At 35.9% G+C, this 23910-nt stretch overlaps 1 protein-coding gene across 3 annotated transcripts in view; it reads right to left on the bottom strand.

The window, feature by feature from the left end:
• The window catches only part of RBBP8 (RB binding protein 8, endonuclease), a 40018-nt gene that overhangs the window by 9271 nt on the left and 6837 nt on the right, over positions 1 to 23910 (bottom strand). For all 3 annotated transcript variants that reach the window (XM_053954139.1, XM_053954147.1, XM_053954133.1), the window contains 12 exons: positions 21543 to 21763; positions 16673 to 16715; positions 14230 to 14325; positions 12072 to 12184; positions 10481 to 10556; positions 7250 to 7416; positions 5743 to 5844; positions 4947 to 5044; positions 4194 to 4321; positions 2384 to 3269; positions 2173 to 2299; positions 225 to 325 (listed from right to left, as the gene is read on the bottom strand). In XM_053954139.1, coding sequence (XP_053810114.1) covers positions 225 to 325; positions 2173 to 2299; positions 2384 to 3269; positions 4194 to 4321; positions 4947 to 5044; positions 5743 to 5844; positions 7250 to 7416; positions 10481 to 10556; positions 12072 to 12184; positions 14230 to 14325; positions 16673 to 16715; positions 21543 to 21654 — 2049 coding nt within the window. In that variant the 5' untranslated portion in view covers positions 21655 to 21763. The remainder of the gene's footprint in view (positions 1 to 224; positions 326 to 2172; positions 2300 to 2383; positions 3270 to 4193; positions 4322 to 4946; positions 5045 to 5742; positions 5845 to 7249; positions 7417 to 10480; positions 10557 to 12071; positions 12185 to 14229; positions 14326 to 16672; positions 16716 to 21542; positions 21764 to 23910) is intronic.

Raw genomic sequence — 23910 nt, 5'->3', positions numbered from 1 at the left:
ACCATTTGTCCACTTACATACTGAGAATATGCCTGCTGAGTTTACAAAGTACAACTAAACAGTGGAAATGTTTTAGGATAACTGTAGCATGAACAAATATCAAATGAGCCAAATTCCGAATTTTGTTACAAAGTGGGTTTGGTCTGCCCTGAACAATGTTCATTGTACTGCTTTGCAGGCTTTTCCAACATCATAGAACATGCAGACTTATTATAAAAGTTCACCTTTGTATCAATCACAGTAATGTCCATTTTGTACTGTGAAAGGTCAGCTCCTGGGTCTATGCTCCACTGGAAGTTTTCTAAAGAGGGTTTATCTTTCACATCTGTATGCACAGAATACAAGAAACAAAAGACAAATAATTAGAATCAAACTCTGCCAGAAGCATCTGATCCACTGGTTATTCTGCATGTGCTTTATGATGGCACTCAAGGTGATCTACTCCATAACCCTCCTGGTCACCTGGGTCAGGCTGACAGGCCTGTAGTTCCCTGGATCCTCATTCCAGCCCTTCTTGTGGATGGGTGTCACATTTGCTCACCTCCAGTCAACCTCCCTGGTTATCCAGGACTGCTGATAAATTTTTGGAAAGTGGCTTGCTGAGCACTTCTGCCAGCTCCCTCAGTACCCTCACGTGGATCCCATCTGGCCCCATAAACTTGTATGTGTTTAAGTGGTGCAAGAGGTCAGTGACAATTTCGCCTTGGTCTATGGGGGCTTCATTCTGCTCCCTATTCCAGTCTTCCAGCTCAGGGCCTGGGTACCCTGAGAATTACTATTAGAGATTTAGGCAAAAATGCACTAAGTACCTCAGCTGTTTCCTCATCCTTTGTCCCTGTGTTTCCCCTACATCCAATAAAGCAAGGATATTCTCTTAGCCCTCCTTTAGTTGCTGATGGCTTTACAGAAACATTTTTATGGCAGTAGCCAGATTAAGCTCTAGCTGGACTTTGGCCATTCTTATTTTTATCCTGTGCAACCTCACAACAGCTTGTTGTTCTCCTGAAGCTGCCTGCACCCTCTTCCTAAAGTCATAAACTCTCTTTCTTTAAGTTCTACCCAGTGCTCTCTGTTCAGTCAGGCTGGCCTTCTTTCCCATTAGCTCACCTTGCAGCACATGGAGCAGCCTGCTCCTACACCTTTAAGATTTCCTTCTCCAAGAATGTCTTGGACTCCTCTCCCCTTCAGGACTGCCTCCCAAGGGAGGACTGTCAATTGATCTCCTAAACAGGCCAAAGTCTGCCCTCCAGAAGTTCAAGGTAGCAGTTCTGCTACCTCCCACTTCTTACTTTTCTGAGAATGGAAAACTATCGTTTTGTGACTGTTGTACTCAAGATGGCCCCAACCATCACTTCACCTACCAGTCCTTCTCTGCTTACAAACAACAGATCCAGGGGGTACTTCCCTAGTTGGTTCACTATTGAAGTTAGATCAATGACAATACAAGTGTCAGGTCTAAGCAAAGAGTACAAAAGTGTCTGGTCATTGCTCGAAAGATGCCTCTTGATTTATTCCTGAGGGGAATATTTAGATTCTAAGCCACACAGCCACTATTGGCAAGTATCTTTTAAATTCATAATGCAAGTATTTCTAAATAAAGTATGCAGTGTAACAGCTTGGCTGAGGAGTACAGAAGCTTTGATTCTAAAATGCTAGTTCAAAAAAGTTAGTTTTCCAACTGGGAGCACTTAAGAGGAAAGAAGATACATGCTCTAGAAAGAACATATGGTAGCCTTTGTTCATTATCAATAAAGGTACAAATTTCTTTACCAGATCATTAGGAATAATGGAAAATATTAACAAAATTACTTATGCTCACACTTGAATAGTTTTCAAGTATTTGATACAGATAGTTTATACTCAAACTTCATGAGATTTTATTATTACACTGCAACAAATAACAATGCTAAACAAACAAGAAAGAACAAGATTCCTAGCCCGTTGAATGTACGCCTGAATACCAATGATATATTTATTATACAGTGGCAAAAGTATGCCAGGAAGACACAGACTTGTAAATGTTGGATGTGATCCTGAGAAATCCCAAATAAAATGTGACTGAGTTAGAAGCAGAACAAAGGGATTAAAGTAGAAGAAAGGAAGATAGGAAAAATTCCAAGCACAGTCTGAGGGGGTAGGCAGGCAGTAAAAGGAACATTTTCATCAAGTTACCTTGCTCATTTTGCTGGGCTTTACTTTTTGATAGTCTACAAGGGTTTGGCTGAAGTACAGATGCTGGTTCAGACTCTCCATGTCCTGTCCTTGCTTTCTTTCTATTTGGTACATGGCCACTGGCAACCTAACAACATATTGCAATTTTACTATTTCCCAAAATTTAAATAAAATACTTCAAAGGAGAAGAAAAAGAGTCAGAAAAGCATACCTTTACATCATCAAAAAGTTCCTCTGTCTCTGCAGAACTCAGCAGTGGTGCAAATTTGAAGGGAGGAACCTCTTCTTTTGTTGGGATCTGGTTTTTCCTGTCAGAGAATGTTTTTCTCAGCACTGCCTCTTGTACACAGGATTCCTCTTGTAAATCTCTGCCAAATAAACAGCTGTCATTGTTGGCATTTTGAATGGATGATGAACCTTCAGGAATGGTCTTCCCTATGTGTGAGAAAATGTCATGCAGAGTCACTTGCTTCAGTCTATTTTTATATGTCTCCTCACTTCCTTGTTTTTTCTCTTGACCACGAACTCCAGAGAAGCGATCAGACAGATCCAAGGGCTTATCCCCTGTATGTTCTCCATTAACCTGCTGAACATCAGATCGAAAGGGCACAGAGTTCTCTTTGCTGAATGATGTTTGCTCACAGCTAACTGCATGATCATCTTCAGCTTTCTTTCTCTTAGCACACCTGCCTTCTAGCTGCTTCTGGTATACAAGAAGGACATCGCTCTTGATCACCTCATTTTTAGCTGTGCAGGTATTTCCAACACAGGCTACAGCCTCATTAGAATTCTTTTTCACAACCATTTGCCTATGGACAGAGGCCTGGCTGATAACTGAGTTTATTTCCGACCCAAGATTCAGCGGTGCAACAAAAGCAACATCTTCAGATTTTGATCTACTTTTATGAGATCTGGAACTGGATGGATTGTTGAAGAGGTTGGTTTTGAGATGAGGCTTCAATCCTGAATCTAAAATACAAGGAGCATGAACTGTACTTGAGTTGTTCTTCATGCTGCTAGAAGCTCCAAAAACAGGAGAAGCTACCCGAGAATCCCAGTCATCATGTGGTGGAGTGTTATGAGATGGATCTGAAATACTGAATACAATGAAACATTAGAGATTTTTCTGGTGTACAGATGGAAGGAGAGGAAGTGATATAAAAAAATATGTTTCCTATTGCTGATCTGCTTTAAAGCTGTGTGAGCTGCTAGTATTAACTGAAAACAGAAGGATAAATAAAAATTAACCTATTCTAGGGATAGGTACTGTTGCACTTAGAGCTGTAGAAGGCAAACAAAATACAGATCTCATCCTTCATTTTGGTGTAAGGTGTGAAAATCTGTTCCACATTCAACTGAGAACCAAGGACAGAGTTAAGTCTGCCTAAGTATCTCTTGTATCCAAGGACTCCCTACCTTTCAGTGCAATGAAAAGGAAGAAAGTGAGAATGGTTGCAATAGGAGTCTATTTTTGTTCTTGTATAGATCTTAAAACCACAACAGATTCTTAAAGCTTCTGCAAGTGAAGGAAAAAAGTTCCTTTCAGGTACAGTTTTTTACCTGTCATCAACAAAACATACATTCAAGATGACAAAAAGGGCCAAATAAAAAATCCAGATAAGACCACAATATCCTGAGGATAGTGGGAAGGGCAACAGTTAATTGGTTTGACACCTAATCAGAGCAATAAGATCATTTCTGCATTCCAGCTCTAGGCCCACTATCCACAGGGTTATGGGCCTCAGAAGATACCTTGCAATAATGAGAAATTAGGAAATAAGGGACTGTGTACATAAGAAGCCCAAACTAGAAGTGAAATAAGTAAAAGCCTACAGTTTTGCATTCTATCAGTTTCTTTGCTTCTCATGTTATTTACTTGAAAGAAATCCCTCTGATATGCAAATACTTATTTCCATTTCTATACCTTTAAAGCAAAATGCTGCATGAAATTCTATGAAGACCCAAACTTCTATAAGCCTGCTTAAAACAATTTTAACTGTTATAACTGAGTGGAAACACACCCTAAATTGTTGTCATCATTTCTTGATTCAGAAGCTGGATGTTTTCTTGAGTCTTCAGACTGCATGCTCTCTGAGGCCTGGCTCATAACTGTATTAGTGAGGGGAAGATTCAGTACACTCTGGGACTCCTTGCAAGTGGTGAAGGAAAACAAAGAAAAGAAGTTTGAGAAGATATTGGATTTAAAATTAGAAATATGCTTGGTTGGCACATAAATACTCTAAAGACCCATTTAAATCAAAACATTCAAAACTCTGAAAAATCATAAAAGCTAAGAGATTAAATTTGGACCAGAAGCTTTAAAGAAATCTTATGGAAACTGAAAAAAATTCATTCACATGCATGGGCACAAAAATAGTCTTCATACTATATTTTCATGGTAGTTACCAACGAAAACTATCAAATAATCTCACCTGACTCACCAATCAGTCTCATGGTCAATAAACAGTTTTCAATGTCTTAGATTTGATTACTGCACAAAGGGAATTTATCAGACCCAAGGATTTAGATCACTGTACTAACAAAACTTGAAAGGAGGAACCATGTCTCTACCTTCCTCCTCAACCCCCCGACAGGTCAGCAGAATTACATCTCTTCATGCTCAAGTCAATAAAGACTAAGCAAAAGCAAACCAAAGTGAGCTTACTGGAACTCAGAATATTTTTGCAAAATTTTAATGCAAAAGAGAAAAAGCACTGTTTTTGTAAACAACTGGCCCAAAAAGTTGGTTATGTAAGAAATTTGGGAATACTTACAGATTCCTCTTCAACACTAAGTCCAATTGTTTCTGCAACAACTGCAGCCAAGTTAAAAGATGGCTTTGGAACAGGGTATCCTCCCACTCTTGGTTTATCTTTGTGAGTAAAAAGAAAAATCACAATAAGTTACATATGCATTACAGTATCTTGCTTGACTCACAGAGATGGTACAAAGAACTAAAAAGATCACAATTTAAAACTGGCATTTATGGAAACAGTTTGATCTCTGTCAGATAAAAGTCGTATTTGGAAGCAGTAAGTGGCAAAAGAATTTCTGATGAGAGCAAACTGCTGTATCACTTTGATACAGAGAAATATGTGTCCAATTTGAATAATACAGCTCCCCAAAATTAAAAATCAATGTATAAATTGCTTTTCACACTCCCTGTCCAGGGCACAAATAGTCTGATAAAAGCATGTAAAACAGAGCTAATGTGTATTAATAATACAATGCTTGTCTTGCATATTTCCTAACTGACAGTAACCATTATTTTTCATGTGTTTTTATTAGGAAAATAAATAGACGAGTTTCCCTTCTTCGAGGGGTTTAACATTACTCAGTTCATTAAACTGGGGCAAGATAATGAGATTGGAAAGCACAAGAACAGCAACCACCACAACCCTGACTTGCATGAATAATTCCATGCTGATTCTCGGTCATCAGAGTATTTAAAAAGGTTTGTGCTTTATTACGTTTCTGTGTTTAAAAAGCTTAAAGAGATGAAACCTCAGTTTTACAATATTTTTGCCTTATTTTGAATGGAATTAGAACTAAATCTATTAATACACTCACTTGGCACAGGGGACAGTTGCGGATCACAGGTGTCTGTCACTAGTATCTCTCCTCCATGGTGAGTGCTCACTTGTGTGGAAAAGAGTGGCATTTTTCCAAACTCTAGGAGATGTGGAAACATTTTCACATGGTGAAATTAGATATCCTGTTGTGATAATTTTGCGTATATACAGACAATGTTCCAGATCTTAAAAGCACTTAAATGCGAGATTTAATGTTTCAGTAGATCCAGCAATGTAAGCACATCTGATAATTTGTGACAGTGATATGTCAGAATAAAAATAAAATTATAAATATTTTATATTAATCCTTTTTCTCACAAATATGATCTCAGCTGGTCAGCCCTAAAACAATACCAACACAAAAGACACCACCATCTAGTATGACCACATGAAAATAGTTATTCAACTGTATTTGACCTGTTAATAGGGCAATGAAATTATTCAAGGATAAACTATCCAAGGCAACAATGTTCTGCATCAGCTAAGGAAACGAAAAGGTGAAAAAGCTGAGATCTGAATTATGACAAACATATGCCATGTAGTCCTTTCTACCTTGATGACCAATAGCTTTTCACAGCCATTAACCATGATGGGTATTCACACCACTTCTTACATATTAAAATTTGGATTCATTTGGTAGCTCCATATGGAAAGAGATAGGTATGCTTAGAAAGGAGAAACTACTCACAGCACTAAAAATTTCAAATGCAAAATAAAGGGCATGAATAACCAGCCTACCCTTTTCATCCCACAGTTATCCTATTTTTATTCTTGGGAAGAGGCTTTTAGTCAAGACTAATATTTAGATGTATTCATACTTAAAATACCTTTTTTAATGCCACAAGATAAATTGACCTGGATTACGATATTTCCTGTGTATCAATAAAATACAAGCACAAAGTGCCTTATTACACAAAAATACTTTTTGTAGACAAAATATGTTGGAGTTATTTCTATGACAATACAGAACAAAGTCTGGAAATTAAATGCACATAATACTTCTGAATTTAAGACACAAAACAAATTCAAACAGTGTAGAATACAGACAAAGAGAGACCATGTAGATATCTACCAGTTTCAGTAACATTACTTCAGTTGCAGAATACTTTCAGAATGTGGTAAAACATCTGTTTCATTCTCCACTAGGTGGTGACATTGCTGCGCGCACAAGTCAACCTGAACAGATGCTTTTTCAGCCAATTTGCACTTAGAGAAGAAATATAGGCTGGAAAACTATTACATTTGCATGTGTACATGGATGAATAAAAGTAGAAGGTTGAAATAAGTTCTGAGCATATCAATGATGTAACAGTTACTGCTATAGACTTTTTTCCCCTGGACTCATGCATTATCATACAAAAAGAGAAAAGGTAGAGTAAAAAAAAGCACAAAGCTTTTAGTTTTTTTTTTAAAGTTTTTTTTTAGTTTTTGCCCTTTGCAATCAAGTTTATACACGATCTTTCTCTTTAGCCCTTAATTAATTACAAAAAAAAAATTACTCTTACCACTGTTGCTTTCCCTAAGTTCCAAATCTGGGGGTGTATGTTCTGTATATCGGACATGCCTATTCTCTTTTTTTCTTCTCATACGATTAACCACAGAAAATGATGATGTTACAACTGGAGAACCTGGAATAACTTCTTCTGCCTCCACTGCTTGCTGCTTTTGCACCCTGGAGGCCAAATCAAGTAGTCAAATAAAACCCCAAGTCAGCAAGATGAAGAGTTTTCACTTCAGTAAGCAGGACAATCACTCAGTATGAGAACCCAACAATTCTGGAAATACAGCCACCTCAACAACATTGCACTGTGAAAAAAGTAATACTCAACCCAGTTTTTAGATACATCTAACAAAATATTGACCATTGCTCAACCCCAAGAACAGCATACAACCCTAGCTCTTCACATTTGAAGTCAACATACAACTGCACTATGGAAGCCCTTTTTCCCAGAAGCAGCTAGGTAGTGTAGAGGTTATAGCTTGTTCTCTGAAGCAGGCGCTTCTTTAACAAAAGAATGCTGAAATGGATGGATCAGTGTCTTTCCCACCCCCACCACCCCCCCACCCCGGATGGAAATCCCTGTACATCTTCCCAGTTTATGACCCTGAGATAGATTGGCTGAGTTGGTTAGAGCATAGTGCTGGATAACACCAAGATTCTGGGTTCAATCCCTGGATGGGCCATTCGCTTAAGAGTTGGACTTGATGATCCTTGTTGGGTCCTTTCCAAATCAGAATATATTCAGTGATCAGAAATATTGCCTTAAATACAAAATAAAAGCTTTTGGGCAATTTTAAATAGTACTGAACAGCACTGTATTCAAAGCAATCCCCCTCCAAAGCATTGATGTTACCTCTAACTCAACTCAAAAAGGTCTTCAGGGAATAATGTAAAAAAGCATGGAAAACAAGTAATGTAAAATACAAGATGAGTTATGAAGGCTACCTTCTCTCACACTGTCAGCTCTAGCAGCCTGCTGGAGAGTCAGTATATAAAAATTGGTGCAACAAACAACAATATCTTTTCTTTCCAAAAATTCTATCTATACATAGCAAGGAAATAACAACAAAAAAGGACTGATTTTGGATCTTTGAATTTAAATAGCTTGTTTAGTACTTCACAAGGGGCTAACTGCCCTATGGTGGTGACAGTGAGATGTGGAAAAGGCAGTAAAAGAAAAGCACACAGAAATCTAACTCAGCCTGCTTGGTCATCTTCCTGCAGTTGCACTTTCCCTTATGATTCTCAAGAGAAAACAGGCCAAAAGATCACTTCCTAACTATAAAGAGAAGGATATAAGGTTTTGACCTAAGGGAAAAAGAGGAAATACAGATAAATTTTTGCTTGCCTTAAAGCTGAACCACAATATCTTATATAAAATAAGGTAATGGAAAACTTTAAAAAGCTGCCTGGCTTGAGACAAAAAGCATTTTTGCAGTTAGGCTTTTTACCATTACTAATTTTGAACACTTAATGACAAATACTGATGCACTGATGTTCTCAAGTCTTGACAAATCCCTTGTGTGATTTTGTAATTCCTCTTTTCTAGCACATTTAAAAAGAAAGCACTGAAAAACTATATTATCTACTAGCAATAGCTTAAGACACAAATCAAAATAAACAACAGAGTGGTATATTAATCAATTTACTTTGCAAATTTAAGTTAGTTGTTAGAGTTCTCTTTAAATTTACTGGCACATGTGGTCTTGCTTGACAAATGACTCTACTAAAAATGTATTTTTCTGCACCTTACTTCTATATAAACCAAGAGGTAGTTTCTACATACCATCACAGGGAAAAACCATCAAATGAAGCAGTTGCCATACATACTGTACATCATAACTACATAATAAATAATTTCTGAATCATGGATTTATCTGAGACCCCAGAAGAGGTTTTTGCAGAAATTCCCTTGCTGTTCCATCCATGCATAATGAAATCTCAATGTCATAGAGGATCAGATAATGCAATTCTTCTACACTTCCACTGATTTCACTTCCACGTAGAATTCTCAGATTTTTATTCTTAATATCATAACTTGGCTACAAAACACAGAAGACTGCAGAAATCTGATTTCGTATCATGCAGTAGAAACAATCTGTTACTTTGCACCTACAATGTGATACTACATCAATCTAAGTTGCTAATTCTAAATAAAGTACCATGACTATAGCTCAACCACACCAACCAAATGCAGTGACTGTATTAAAACAGCAGTACCATCGTTGTAAATTACTGTTTATCCACTCAACTCTGCACTTATTTGAATGATCATTTAACATGCAGATCAAATATCATATTGTTACATTGGTCATTGTCAGCTTTCCTGCAGTGGCCAGAGATTTTTACCGGAAGCTGGTGTCATGAAGTATGTTACCACAAGAAGATTAAATACATACAGAAAAAAGAAAGGACAATGAAGGTGCAAAGATGGGAGACAAACCAAGAAATACAGAGGAATAGGACTACAGTCATTCTGAACTGTAGTTGTTTCACTCCCTACTGAAGTTGAAATCTGACAGAGACAAGAAATAAACCACATGGATAAAAAAACCTTCTTGTACCAAGTCCACACATCCTGTCCCATTTTTCCCAGGCATGTATACAACTTAGTCACAGATAGGGAAAAGTGAGATAAGTTTCAGATGATGTCAGACCACAACAAGAAAGGAACACTACCTCTGCCTTGCACAGTACACCACATTCACATATTAACCACATTAGACGGCACATTCTTACTATAGCAGATTAAAATTTCACAGTCAATTTGTAGCTTACTATTTCTATGTCTTGTTTTCAAAATTTACTATAGTATTTTTCTTTTAAAATTGCAAAATTATAGTAATTTTATTTTTAAAATGTATGGCAAGATCCTGGGACTTTTTGACTATCTAAGTAACTACTTTTCTGAAGTCTTAGCCTAGGAGGAAACAAAAGGTAAAGAGGCAACCAAGGAATAAAAGCGTGAGACGTAAGGCTTTGCTATACACTGTGATCAAAAGTCAAGCAAAATTTCTATGATAGATTCACTTCTCCCAGTTTAAAACAAGATGCCCACAGCTAAAGGAAAATAAAAATCTACACAATAAAAGGCAATGGGGCTTATGTTGTTATAGTGGCAGTGTCTATCTATCAGAAAGAGGAAACAAGATTTAAAGACTTAAAAGCTGATACTTATACTCCCAGACATTTCTACTGAGGAATGGGGGAATATCCCAAACAACCCAAAACTTACTCTAGTTCCTTCTGTAATTGCTGGAACTGTTCAGTTAACTTTTTATTCTCATCCTGTAAGTTGTTTTTTTCATTCACTAAAATTTACAGAAAAAAGTATTAAAAAAATTAATGCACACCTGTTAACATGATAATCTTGTCAGGTCCTTGAAGGAAACAACCAATTGTAAAATGTAATACAATACACCTTCTCTATGGTTTACAAAAATTAAGTTTCAAGCTAGTAATTTACAAAGTAGTAAAATGACAAGTTAGAAAAGGTAAAAGTGACACAGTTACTGTATCACAACATTAGTTCTACACAATCATTAATTACTTTTGTCCACGTACACACAAGTGAGACCGTGTTGCAAAGATGAGTGAATTGCTCCCTTGTCTCCATGGACAAAATCGCTTCCTTAGGCTAAGGATAACCTATGAAACACAAAGCAATTTGAATTTGGTTTTAGCCACTAAAGCAACCATTAAGCCTTTCTTCCATGCTGTCTCAAACTAATGTGGTAATAGCTCCAACTCTTCTGTTCACTTTAATTTTTATGTTCTTGTTTTTATTTTGTTGTTGTCTATTTTGCCTCTAGATTCATCAAATGATCTTTTCATTGTTATACAGATCTCAACCCAAACCCATAGGAGCCTACTGTTCTGCGTTAGTTCAAGATTTGTACCTAATAGGTGTCACCTTGATTTTTAAGGTTCAGAGCTGTATTTAGAGATCGACTTTACCCTGTTTGCTGTTCATCATTAAACTCACAATTCAGAATAATTTTATGTAAGTGCCCAATATTAGAAGTCCTTGAAACACTGTTGTGTTTTGTATTAGCATAGAACTGAATATTTCAATAATTTAATTAATCACTAAAACGCTATTTTTTGTCTGGCATTTCCCGTATTCTAAATCTCATTTAATGTCTGCTTGTTCTTGACAAAGCAAGACAACTAAATTATACAAAATAATTAATGATAAAGATACCATTAACATTTTAAAATTCTGTCCTGTATGCTTTATACAACCAATCCTTCCGAACTCTCTTTATAAACATATTTGTGTCCTGCTTGTGTATCACCTGAAACAAACAGTGTATTTTGTGTCACATATTCTATTTCTTGATTTCAAAATGAGCCGGCTACAAGCTACCTGGTATAAAGCTATTTTTTGTGGCCTCAGTTGGTTATGTGACAGTTATGGGTTTACTGCAGTTAGGACACAAGCTGGACCAACTTATGTCTGAACTTGATACTGTGCAATCACCAGTTCCTTTTGAAGTCAGGATTTTCTTAGGAAAGCTGGCAATCATTCTAGCTGTAGGAATAAACAGAAGCAGTCACATTTTATCTAAAGTAGCCACTTTACAGTGTAAGATTTTCCACGTCAGTTCACTTTCAGTATCAGCACTTCAATCTAAGAAGGTGGGTCAAATGACTAGTCACTGGTATGTTACATATTTTCAGACTGTACAGTTAAGTATCCCCTGACTGAACTTTTTGGGCTTACTAAATACACCACATATAAATTATATCAAGTTACAGGAATTACTGGAGAACTGGTTTACAAAATAGCATGTTTTGTCTTCAGGTTTGGGGATAAAACTCACTAAGCTCAGTTATAAGTTTGAGATTCTGCTGCCGGATATTTTCAAACTCCTGCTGCTTCTTTCGCATATGTTCTTCGGTTACAGCACAGCGATCGCATAACCCCGCTCTTAATCTACAATAAAATGAAGAGAAAAAGGTCTCTCTGTTAAAAAAATATTGCCATGTATGAAGCAGATACAAATGTTTAACAGACCTTTTGAACAATGAAAACCAGAAAACTTCTGACAGCTATGCAGCACACCACTAAATAGTGTGGTTTTATATGTTCACATAGCAATGTTTTGAGATTTCTGAATGATCTAATACTATATGCTCTAACATTTGCATAAATGATTGTAGGTACTGGATACTTCTAAAGCAACATGCATTACTTTATATAATAAAGTGGAGCATGCTACACCTTTATACTGAAATCCTTTGTAAGGCATCCTACTAAACGTATTGTTGGATACACATCACCATTTTACATCAAGTTCATTCAAGAAAATACCAATAATAAGCAAATCACTTCAGTAAATAGAATTACTACCTCATCTAAGAAGGATATGTACTGTCATTAAGCAAAATAACCAAATAAAAAGGACGAGTAGTAATTTCACTCTGTAACAACTGCCAAGCAAATGTGACCTTTATCTTTACCTAAGCACCAATAATTTGAAGTGGATCCAAAAGTTCATGAGAGGCATTGACTCCACTGTCTCTACTAGTTTAGATTAGCTATTTAAAACACATCCATGATCAGAAAAAGACTGGTTAGAATTACTCCATCTTACCTGACACATTCACTCATGCAATAAAATATGTGTTAATTTTATAGGTGGTTAATGGAATGTATTTATTTCTGGTACACAGCAAAAAGCTAACAGTATTACCAAAGTGAAAACCAGACTCTCTTTTGCCTGCTAGATAAGAAACCAGTTTGTCAAAAGTTCTACACTACTGCTGCTGCTACTACATCAAGTACTAAAAAACCCCAAGTAAACAAACGATGTAAATTTCCAATTACACAACTGAATATTGGAAGTAAAACCCATACTGGTTTATTCGTGTTTTAATATTGTGGAATTATGGCAAGAGTAAAATACTGAAATGTCTCTTCATACTAGCTTATCTGAATGTGTAACAAACAGTATTAAAATCTCCTTTTATTAAATCAGTTGAAATACTTTTGTTTTTCACAATGTGAGTAATTCATCTACTAAAGTATTAGAAAAGTCCATCCACACCATGAGTGCCTCTCTACTTACATGGTATGGAAGTTTATTACCTGCATGTCTACAAGCTTATCCCTAATGCCTTTCACAGAGAAATGGAGTTGAAAGTAAAAGTAGAGTATCACAGTTTTAAAACTTGAGGTAACACAGGAATAGTGGAAAACCATTTACTATGTAATGATCTCCTGTTCCCAGAAAGCTTCTGAGACCCTATTAACAGCAAATTTAACATATACTTTCCAAAACAGATAGTTTTTAAAGAAAGAAAAATGCACTGTAATTTCATGTCTATTAGTTTTGCTTTGCTGTACCAGATTAAACAGGAACAAATAAGGAAAAGGCAGAATGCATCAACAGGTGAGTTGAACACCTAAGTCCTAAAAAAGGTAACAGAACCTGTGATCAAATTTAGGTAAAACAGGCAATTGGTAAAAAAGACCCCCTCAAATCTGAAACATTTCCTAGTGAGTTATCTCCTGAGTTTCAGAACATATGGGTTTGCCTTTGGGTTTTGTACTGGTATTACAACTTGATCAATATAAAATTTAACTGTACAAAGATGGAACCTTAAAATGTCTGTTTGCCTCCCAAGCTGCTCTATTCTAACTTCTATCTAAACTGAACTAAACAAGCACTTTGAAAATAACAATACAACAGAAATTATTTATTTATACTCATTATTAATTTTATGTTTAATTATATAGATGAGATAAATAAACATATATGTTATATATGTTTTGCTTGTTCTTCATTCAGAAAAATGTAAAGTCTACACTTTTCTCTATAACACACTATTTGGACTGCATTAGAAAAGGACTGGCTTACTAAAAAAAAAGTCAATAATCCCACACCAAAACACAATAAACTCAGCTTGCAAAGTATCCAGAGCTACTCTGCAGGAGCAAAATTCAGCAAACTCAAAAGCCAGAAGACACTACTTCACCTGTCTTCTAAAACCTTGATAGTGTCATGAAGTGCTTTTTGCTGTTCTCTGAGCTGTTGGTTTTTGGTATAGAATTCTTCAAGCCTCTCTGCATCCCTGAAAAGAAAATGAGGAAAAAAAATGTTCTAGCTTTAAATTGTAGTCATTATTTTTTCACCAGAGAATTTTCTCTGGCATGTTTCTTTCATATCCTTGGGAAATGTGATTATCATCAGCAATACAAATACTATTGTGACAATAAACAAAACTAATGTTTCTGATTAATAATAATTTACAAATGACAGAGGAAAGATGCAGCTAGTTTTTAATTAATAATACAGGTGATCTGTTATGTCTGATTTTTGTTCAGGTGAAAACTAGAATTAATGACAGTCAACACACAAAAGCAACAATGTTCAAGCAACAATTTCAGAGAACAAACTCAAACACTTCTCTCACACTTTACTGTGTTGTGGAGCTGTTGGGAATCTAATGGGAGCTTTCACCATCAGGTCATTTTGGTCTTGTATCAGTGAGTAAATTCTGCAGCATCGCAAACTACATTAGGTTTGGAAATCTCTCAAAGTCTTTAGATACATTAGAGGCTTACTTCCTCAAGAAGAAATTCTCTATAGAGCATGTATTCTCATAGTATGCATAAAGACAAAAGAAACCCCCCAGAAGCACTTCATCTTGTGGAAAATACCTTCTCTAAAAACCAGAACTAATTAATTAACAAAGAAAATTTTCTCCTTAAAAGAGCTAGAGAAAAGCAGTAATGTTAACTTCTCAATTTTAGCTCCCTTTCAATGTTATTATCAGATCACAACATCTCTTCAAGATGCAAACATGGTATGAGTGACAAGCACACAATTATTTTCTACAGGGAATGTTCAATAAAAGCTAACCCCTAAATCTGTGTAACATGACAGCGACTGACTTCAGAGAAATTCCCAGTTCTTCTTTCTACCATGGAATCCTTTCTATATATCCATGAAAGCAGTTGTTTGTTTTCAGTGTGCCTGAGATGGATTATTTGTGGAAGTCAAGAAATTGGCTCATGAAAAGCTGTTAAGCACACACACATCCGGAAATGAAAACATATTTACTAACTCGATACAATTCTTTTACACAAACACACTTTTAAATTGGCACTATCCCTTTAACATATGTTTAGCCAACCACATTTTCATATTGCTGGCACTACAGTAGTTCAAGAAATTAGCAACCATAGGTCGTATAGTGAATGGGACAGCTGGAGGCTTCTACAGTGTGTAATCACAAGCATATTTTATTAATCTTTAAATTTAAGTACAGATGCTTTATTTTTCTGTACTATCACACAGACCCACGTAGGCCATTCCAACTGCATATTCAACCTATAAAACAGCTACATGCAAGCAGCGTGAGGGACTATTTAAGGCTTGTACTTTTACTTGGGAAGCATAAAATGTTAAAATTCTGTTACCTCAGTTCACTAACCAAGTACAGCCAGGCCATGACAAAATTTGAAGTCTGACAAAAGCAGGCTGTATTTTCCTGATGTTTAGGACATTAAAAAAACCCTCCAACAAAAAACTAAAACTACAAAAAATCCCCTTATTTTTTCTGTTTATGCCACTCATAGGAGGCTTAAAATAGCAAATTTTAAAATTGCTTCTAGTTAATTCTAAGTCATTCTATGGCATTAAGTCATTTGCAATAAATAAGTAAGATATTAATGTACACTAATACTGCATGCCTTTCACCTAATCTCTGTAAAATGCCCCATGAAGACTTTAAAACAACAGAAGGAACTAGGCTCTTGGTTGGGTTTTCTTTCCTTAAAATTCCAGTGCACCTGATAAACATGACAGACCTCTTTGGCTATGAAGGCACTGCATAATGGCCAGTCTCTGACCTAGGGTTTACAAGTCATTAGCTCCAATGCTGAAGTGGGATACAAAATAAGGTGCTCATTGTCAGCTGATTACCAAGTTTGAAATACTAAACCCCAGGTATTCAGATGCAGCAAGGAGAACAAGACCTCCTATGTAACAGTACTGTATCCACAATGTGGCAGTTGTAGAAAGATTCCAACAATGACTAACCTATTTGGTTTTTGTTCAGTCACAGCACTGATAATATTTCTCATCTACAAAACTGACTGATCAATTTAAGATTCCAGAACATGGAAGCAACTTACAATACACCAGGCTAACATCAAAAGCGAGAGATAATTTCATCATTTCAGATTAAAAATGAGCAACTATTTAATTTATAAATTATACTTAAGAAATAACACCCTGTAAAAGAGCTCCGTACATCTTCAGATGACTTTAGCTGAATTATTAAAGTAAGCAGAGTTTTTTTCACATCTAAAGAAAGAATCCATGAAACCTTAATTGATCTTACAAGAATTGCAGCTCATTAATGGTACTCTGACTCTCCTTTAATAAACTAGATCATTAGGGTGAGTACTTACAAGCATCTTTCTTTTTTCAACTTAGATATTTTCAGCTGTAAGCCTGAAAGTGGAAAGAAGAAATTACATGTTATAGAATTTTGATTTTTAAAAATGAGTGAGACAATAAATTTTTGCCTGTTTGCCACTGTTAGCTGCAAAGAGAGACAAAAAATGTCACTAATCTGGAGAGAAAAAGGTTCCTTCTGGACTTTTTGAGTGCATTCTACAGGATCTTGGAAACAAATATAGTCATTGTTATCTCCAGGAAATAAGGACTTCTTAAATAAACACACAGATTTCCACTTAGACAAGTAAACAAACACCTTTGTGAAATGACCACACATGAACAGCCAGCATTGTCAATATATTTTCATTGACTATGCCCACATAAGTAGCATAAAATATGTTCTTTGTGCACATAAATTCATAATACTACACTGGAAATGAAGCATCCAATCACTGAACTGAGAAATGCTTTACAGTGTATATACATAAGGAAACATTAAAAACATGTGGTTCAAGGCTTTAAAGCACGAAAGGACAACATCTTTCTTTGGAGATGTGCTACCAGACTCTCTCAGTCAAAGCTTCCTTGGAATATCTGAAGGTGAATTGATGAATGATATTTCATCTGTGGCCTTTCTACCCCTAAGAGTTCCACGTTCCTAACTATATATTCTGAACAGAAGGAAAAAGCTTTTCAAATACAACTGATGTTCTCAGCAGGAGTGGCCAGCTATGAAAGGTTGCTATCAACATCAGGTTGAACATTAGGTGTCCTGTAAGCTCTCTTGCAAAAGCATTATACATTTAGGACAGCAGGATAAACTTATAAAACCAGAACACTTGTAAGAAAACTTCAGACTACTTTGAATTTAAGCCTAAATACATAGTTGAGACTACATCTTACTATAGAAAATGTAGGTTAAAGCAGTTAACGGACTATTTTTTCTCCACTACCACACTCAACTAGGAACAGCTCTAAGAGAAAAATTCATTGCTCAAGAAGGTTCACTCCTCAGGCTACTTAAAATGTCAAGCCAGCCACAGACTCAGTGAACCCATACTTGCTACAAGATGCCAGTGAGACAATGAATTAAAAATGCAGACAGACTACTTAAAAAAATTCTTAGGAAATATAGCAAGATTTCTTTTATCTCCAAGTGTTCAGCACCTGTGAGACGTTATGTTCTATCATGCAGATCAGCACAGAAAGAGGGTTTATTTTTTTAAGTAGTTGCTATTCATCAAGTCAATTAGGCATCTGCAATTAGAACCCCTATAAAGCTTGCTTTAAAGCTGCTCCACGCCCATCGGAAGGAATGAAGCTGCACAACAATGCATCTCCTGTATGAACAGGTAGTCTGTTCAGCAAGTATTTAGGATTGTAACTTTGGCAACCTGAGCAACCAATTGAAGAGGCTGGGCTCAGAAGGCCCAGTACTGTGCTACAGGTAACACTATCTCCCCTCTCACCTGAATTCAGGAGGAACTAAACTAGTTACTTAAAGGTTGCATTTTTTCTTAGTTCAAATGACTGCAATGAGAAGGCAGGAAATCAGTCTGTTTGATTTATCCAAGAGCCTTAAATTACTACATCTGCTGTAGTCTCTTCCTTTTGCTTTTCCAGAGCATTGAGAGTTTTTAAGAATGCTTATTTAAGGAGCTTTGCTTTCTCAAGTTTCCTTATTTGTCATAGGGAGCACATAAAACTCTGTGGAACTACACTATGGCCCTTCCCAATTCAATTTTATCTTTCCCACAATATTTTTATGGAATAGACAAGCTGTAGACTATATAAATCTACAGTACCTAAAGTTTGTTTGTGCATTAGTAAATGACACTCTACAGCTATTAAAGCAACAGAGATCTTATTTAAACTATCATTAGGCAGATTAATGAAACACTATTTTATGAAGCTTGCTATTTGATTAGACTATATAGCTGTAATATTTCAATTAATGGCTATGATAATTTCAGTTCTGATGAATTTTCAAAAGCATTAAATGCACTTCCTAAAGCTGACAGTGCCTGGGAAGACCACAGAATTTTATCACTGAAGATTTCTTGAAACAAGTTGGACAAGCTACTGTCAGCAATGACGCAGACATAATCCTACCTCAAGGGTACAGAGATGGACTAGATGACCTTCTAAAATTCCTTCCAGCTGTTTTCTATAATTATTTACTTTTGAGGAACTTCCAGCCATTTCCTTTCCTACAGCAATCTATCAATGAGATTGCTTTCCTCATTAGTTTCTCTCCTTCTATGACTACAGTTTTTTGTCCATTGATATCTTCTGCTTTTCAGAGGTAAGCAATAACTAAAAAAACTAGACCATTCTTGTACATAAAACACTGCTTACATCTCTATGTTGATAGATATTTTTAGAGTTTTAAATCTAAATTAATCCTCAGAAACCATCTCAATCCATGTGCAGCAAGCATCTATATAATTATTTCAAGCAAGAGGCAAGAATTCCCACCTGTAGAAATAAATCAATTTACAAAAAGCACTATTAAATTCCTTTGAATCTTCTGGGCACTATGGAAGTATCCAACACAGAGGAAATAAAAGCAAAGAGTTTTAATGACCATTATTCCGAGTTGTTGAGCACTTCTGAACTCCATGAAAAGTAACTGACACTGACCATGCCCAACATCTTTGGAAACTGGGATATAGGTGTCCTACCCATTGTTTCATAATGAATTTAAGTTAAATAATAGCTATTTTGGCTGAAGAAGGCCAAAATTTGGATTATTTTGGAAGTGATCAGTTTAATAGAACTAGAAGCTGGATTTCTTTACATAACAGTGAAAAAACACACCCTTTACAATATAGTAATATTGAAATTCAATAAAATCCCTTCCAAACTGCATGAGTTTAAAGTATTCTTCAGTCTACATTCTATAGATATAACTTGCATAACATGTCTGACCATGTCAAGTTCATGTGTCATAAATTCTACTTTTCATGGATTTTAAGTAAGAAGAATTCGACCATTTCAGTGTTCAGTACATTGTACATGCAAAAAGCTTTTTCAACAACAACTAACTTTCCCTTAATCCACCTTCTACCACCTTTAAAATAATTTTTGCTGACATTCAGATTGGAAACTCATGAGTCAATTTTAATTCTTATTTATAGACTTCAGAAACAAGCAAAGTCTAGGCAAGTCTGTGTTTGATGTTTCTAAAATATCTTCCAGTACCATTTTCTATAAGAGGATCCCCACCTTCTGGAAAAATTAACTATCCTTCAGGCATGTCTTTGATGTTATCATGGAAGACCTAATTTTACCTAACAGAGTGTGGGACATACTGACAAAGGGCTAGGCATGAAAAAGACTGCCTGGTGGCAAAATTACCTGGCCACACCCTGCATGCATTCTAAAGAGTATCTTGCTTGCATAAAGAAAACCCAAACTTGAAAATCACGTGCTGCACACCCCAAGAAACTAGAGAAAGGGTCACTTAACATAAGTGTCTACATCAGAGCTTTTTGTTTCTTAAGCATTTGTTGTTCAGACATGCCATAGATTGCCAGATCCCATTCTGTCAGTACTTCTGCGTTTATCTGTGGTTGACATCACACCCACACCAAAAAGAACCATCAACAATTTAAAAAATAATTATTAAAAAAGTTAATTTTTTTGTGTTTTGGAACACAATATAAAATTGTAGCCCATATGTTAATGTCAAGAAATCCTACTGTCTGCTACAGTTTTCTTTCCAGTTGCCATATTAGTGGTATATGATTTTTGGTTGCTTGTTTGGTCTTTTTTTTTTTTTAATAATCAACAACAAAGTGTCATGGCCTAGTGATGCAAATTATTGAATCAAGACTTTCATTAGGAGGCATGTAACATCTATTAATTATAAAACAATATTATATATATATATATATATATATATATAAAATCTCCAAGACTTTTTGAAACCAAGAAGTAATGGTCTAACTGGGCCAAAATGGAGAGACCTGAAACTGTTTTGAGGCTGGTAGAAACAACCAAGGCCACTGAAATGTTCTGGGTAAAGATCCACTTGCATAACTACAGTTCTTAAATCCCAAAAACTCACTCACTTTTATTCCACTCTAATATAAATACTATTTCATACATAAGGAAAAACTTCCTAAAAGACACTACTACTCTTTTAATTCCATGCAAAAAGAATGGATCGTGTGACTTTAGATTAGCAGAACAAAATGTTAACTTATTTAATGTTTTTAGCAAAAAACCCTTATGAATATTCCTTGTAAAACAATATTACAGTAACAATACATATAGTGCAATAATTTATCTTTTCTGAATTACTGAAGAATGGCTGTGTCTGTTCAATCTGTAGTAAAATTGTTATTACAAGTCACATAATGTAAGAATAATAATATTATAAAAACATTACAAATTTTGCTGAGAAAATGTAGAACACTAAAATCTGAAGAAATAATTTTCACTTCAGTAACATTAATCTGCAGTGTGATTTTGCACAAGTTAGCAGAAATAAACAATGCAAATAATTTTAATGTATGTGAAGCAACTAAAGCCAAAAGCAAAGAATCCATTGAATAACACGGTTTGGAAATCATAATCCATTAAAGGTAAAGTAACACATTTTGTAGGCAAGCAGAGACTCCATGTAACATTGTGTTACTTTTTCTTCACTGACCTAGCAAATTATTTATATGTGTTGATAGTTTAATCCTGTTAAACCAGGCTTAGGTGGTCAATCTCTAAGGATCATTTGTAATCATCAGGTCCAACTTTCTGCATAACTGAAAACATTAAAAATCTATTTAGTTCCCTGCAGAGTATTTTGGTTCAAAGTTTTCTTGTGGTAACTGACAAACACCAACTTTAACCTGACAAACCCAACCTTCAATGATTTACCTTGCACTTCTTTATCATGACATTCTTTCAGTTTGGACCACAGTTCTTTGAAGAAATCTCCTGTAGGTTCTGCAGAACTAGGGCTCCCACAGCTTCCTCCAGATGCATTCATCTTGCTTTTTTCTGCTCCCAGCTTCTTTGACTTGCAGAACTGGCTCACTCTCAAACTTTATATTTTAAATTACATAGTTATGAAACTGTTTCTGAAGAGGGGCGTATGTCTGTAACAACAGAATGATAACACTTACATTTGAATTTATCAGAGCATAACTTGTAGCCATGGATTAAATGCAAAGTTTACTGTCTATCCTTGTTGAGGATATACATTTATGAACTTTCACACTGACAGTCACCCTGAAAGCTTGGACACTACTAAGTATTTTGCTGCAGGTAATTACAAACTAACAGAATTTTCCTCCCATTAAAAAGTTATCAACTTAAAATTAGATTAAAACACTTAAGAGTCTTTATTTTTTTCTTATCTAAAGATAGAATTATACCGAATTCCTGTTTTCCAAAAGTAAGCCATAGTGCCAAAATCTGGCTGTCAGCAAAAGCATTTGTCAGAAGTTTTATCAGAGATGGATTTGTCTATATACATCCTTTATATAAACTTGGATTCAAATTACATCCTTCTGCAAAGAAAAGCTCACATCCTCTTGAAGTGTTCGTAATTCTATATTAAAATGATTCCCATTCCCTGATGAAAAAAAAATGGAGAGTAATCACAAAAATCTATAAATATCCAAAACATTAATATCTGAGAAGAACAATCAAAGTCAGATAACTCTTAGAAGCTTGACTGCTTACATAATTTAGGATAATCTTACCCATAATTCTCACTTGAAGGGTTTTTTACAGAGATGAAGTCCTCAGGCAAACTACAGAGAAAGCATGGCACTCAGATCTGGCTCTGAGCCAAGGCAAGATTCAATTCTACTGGCACTACTGATGTCCAATATTCAATTCTATTGGACAATACTGGTGTCCAATATTGAAATACTCCTGTAATCTCTGTCCTTCAGTTCCCTCTGTGTGAAAATGGACATTCTAAGTTTTCCCCATTTTTATGCAGTCAATTTTAAACAAACACTTCTGAACAGGGACTGTTCATTACCAGGTGGACATACCTATCTCCATGACCTTGTAATATAAAATGCAGTAAGGAAAAAAAAAAAAGCTAGGTATTTTGTACTATTCCTAAATTAGCAACTTGAGCAAGCAAATCACCATGCCCATAGTGCCAAACGGAAGGAACAATTTGCTCTCAATTTTTTGAGGTATAAGTTATAGTTCAGATGATACAAGGTCTGTGATTAGTCAAGAACCTGCATTTCCTATCTTGAAAGCCTTCAAACAACTTTGAGTATCTGAATGCAGTTACTGGTTTAGCTGGTCCCCAGATTCACCACAATAAAATGTTCAGTCCAGTGGTCAGTAACCAAGTGTAGGGCCTGGAGGCTTTAGTTCCACTCTCCTGTCTCATCTCTCTGTGCACGGTTTTAAGTCACCTTTTTTCAGACTGGCTGTCTTTACAATGGAATAAAAATAATGGATCAAAACATTATTCTCAACAGAAACCCTTGAACTGTATGGTTCCTATAGTATAAGGATATTTAAATGTTACAATAATGCAGCCAGCAGCTCCACATTTGCTTTAACCTGCTCTGTCCATAGCAAATTCAGGATATGGCTTCATGTTAGCAAATGTTCAGAGAAATCCTTAATAGAAGATAAAATTACCGTTTGAAATTAGCAATGCCTACGCGTCTCCAACATAAGCTGAACGGTGATTTGCTTGCATCTTTGCAGCTGAAATGTTCCACTTTGTGTGCAGCCACATTAAGCCATCTTACAACGCTTCTTTGTGGAACCAATTGCCTAGTGACATTAGGAATGGCATTTAACCTTCAACAGATGTTTCAGGATCAAGCTTTTTCTCTATCAAGCACTAGGGCAGTGAAAACCACACGCTTGCTTTCACTTACTGTTTGAGACTTAAGTATGTCAGATGACTCATTTCCATGAAAAAGTCACCTGACTCTAGACAGTGAATGGTGTCCGTAGTGTTTGTTTTGGATTTTTTTTTTCCCCAAGATGACTGCAAGAAAAAAAAAAAATGCACAAAACCCGCTCAGAGTTTCTGCAAATTATTCGGACATCAACCGACTACAAATAAGAAAAAAAGAGCAAGGCGTTTTCCCAAGCTTCAAGATCCCAAAATGATACATTGCTTCCTACAGGTGTTCAACCTCTCTTAAAACACAGGGCTCGCAAGAAGCGTTCAAGTCGAGCCTTTGACAGGCCTGGGCAGCTGCACAAGTGTAAAAGTGATGGCTTAGTCTCCAGCCCTAAGAAAATGCTTTCC

The sequence above is a fragment of the Vidua chalybeata genome, chromosome 1 (genome assembly GCF_026979565.1).
Source record: "Vidua chalybeata isolate OUT-0048 chromosome 1, bVidCha1 merged haplotype, whole genome shotgun sequence".
NCBI lineage: Eukaryota > Metazoa > Chordata > Aves > Passeriformes > Viduidae > Vidua > Vidua chalybeata.
Note: the sequence above shows the minus strand (reverse complement) of the source record. Positions and strands in the feature narration are given on the sequence as shown.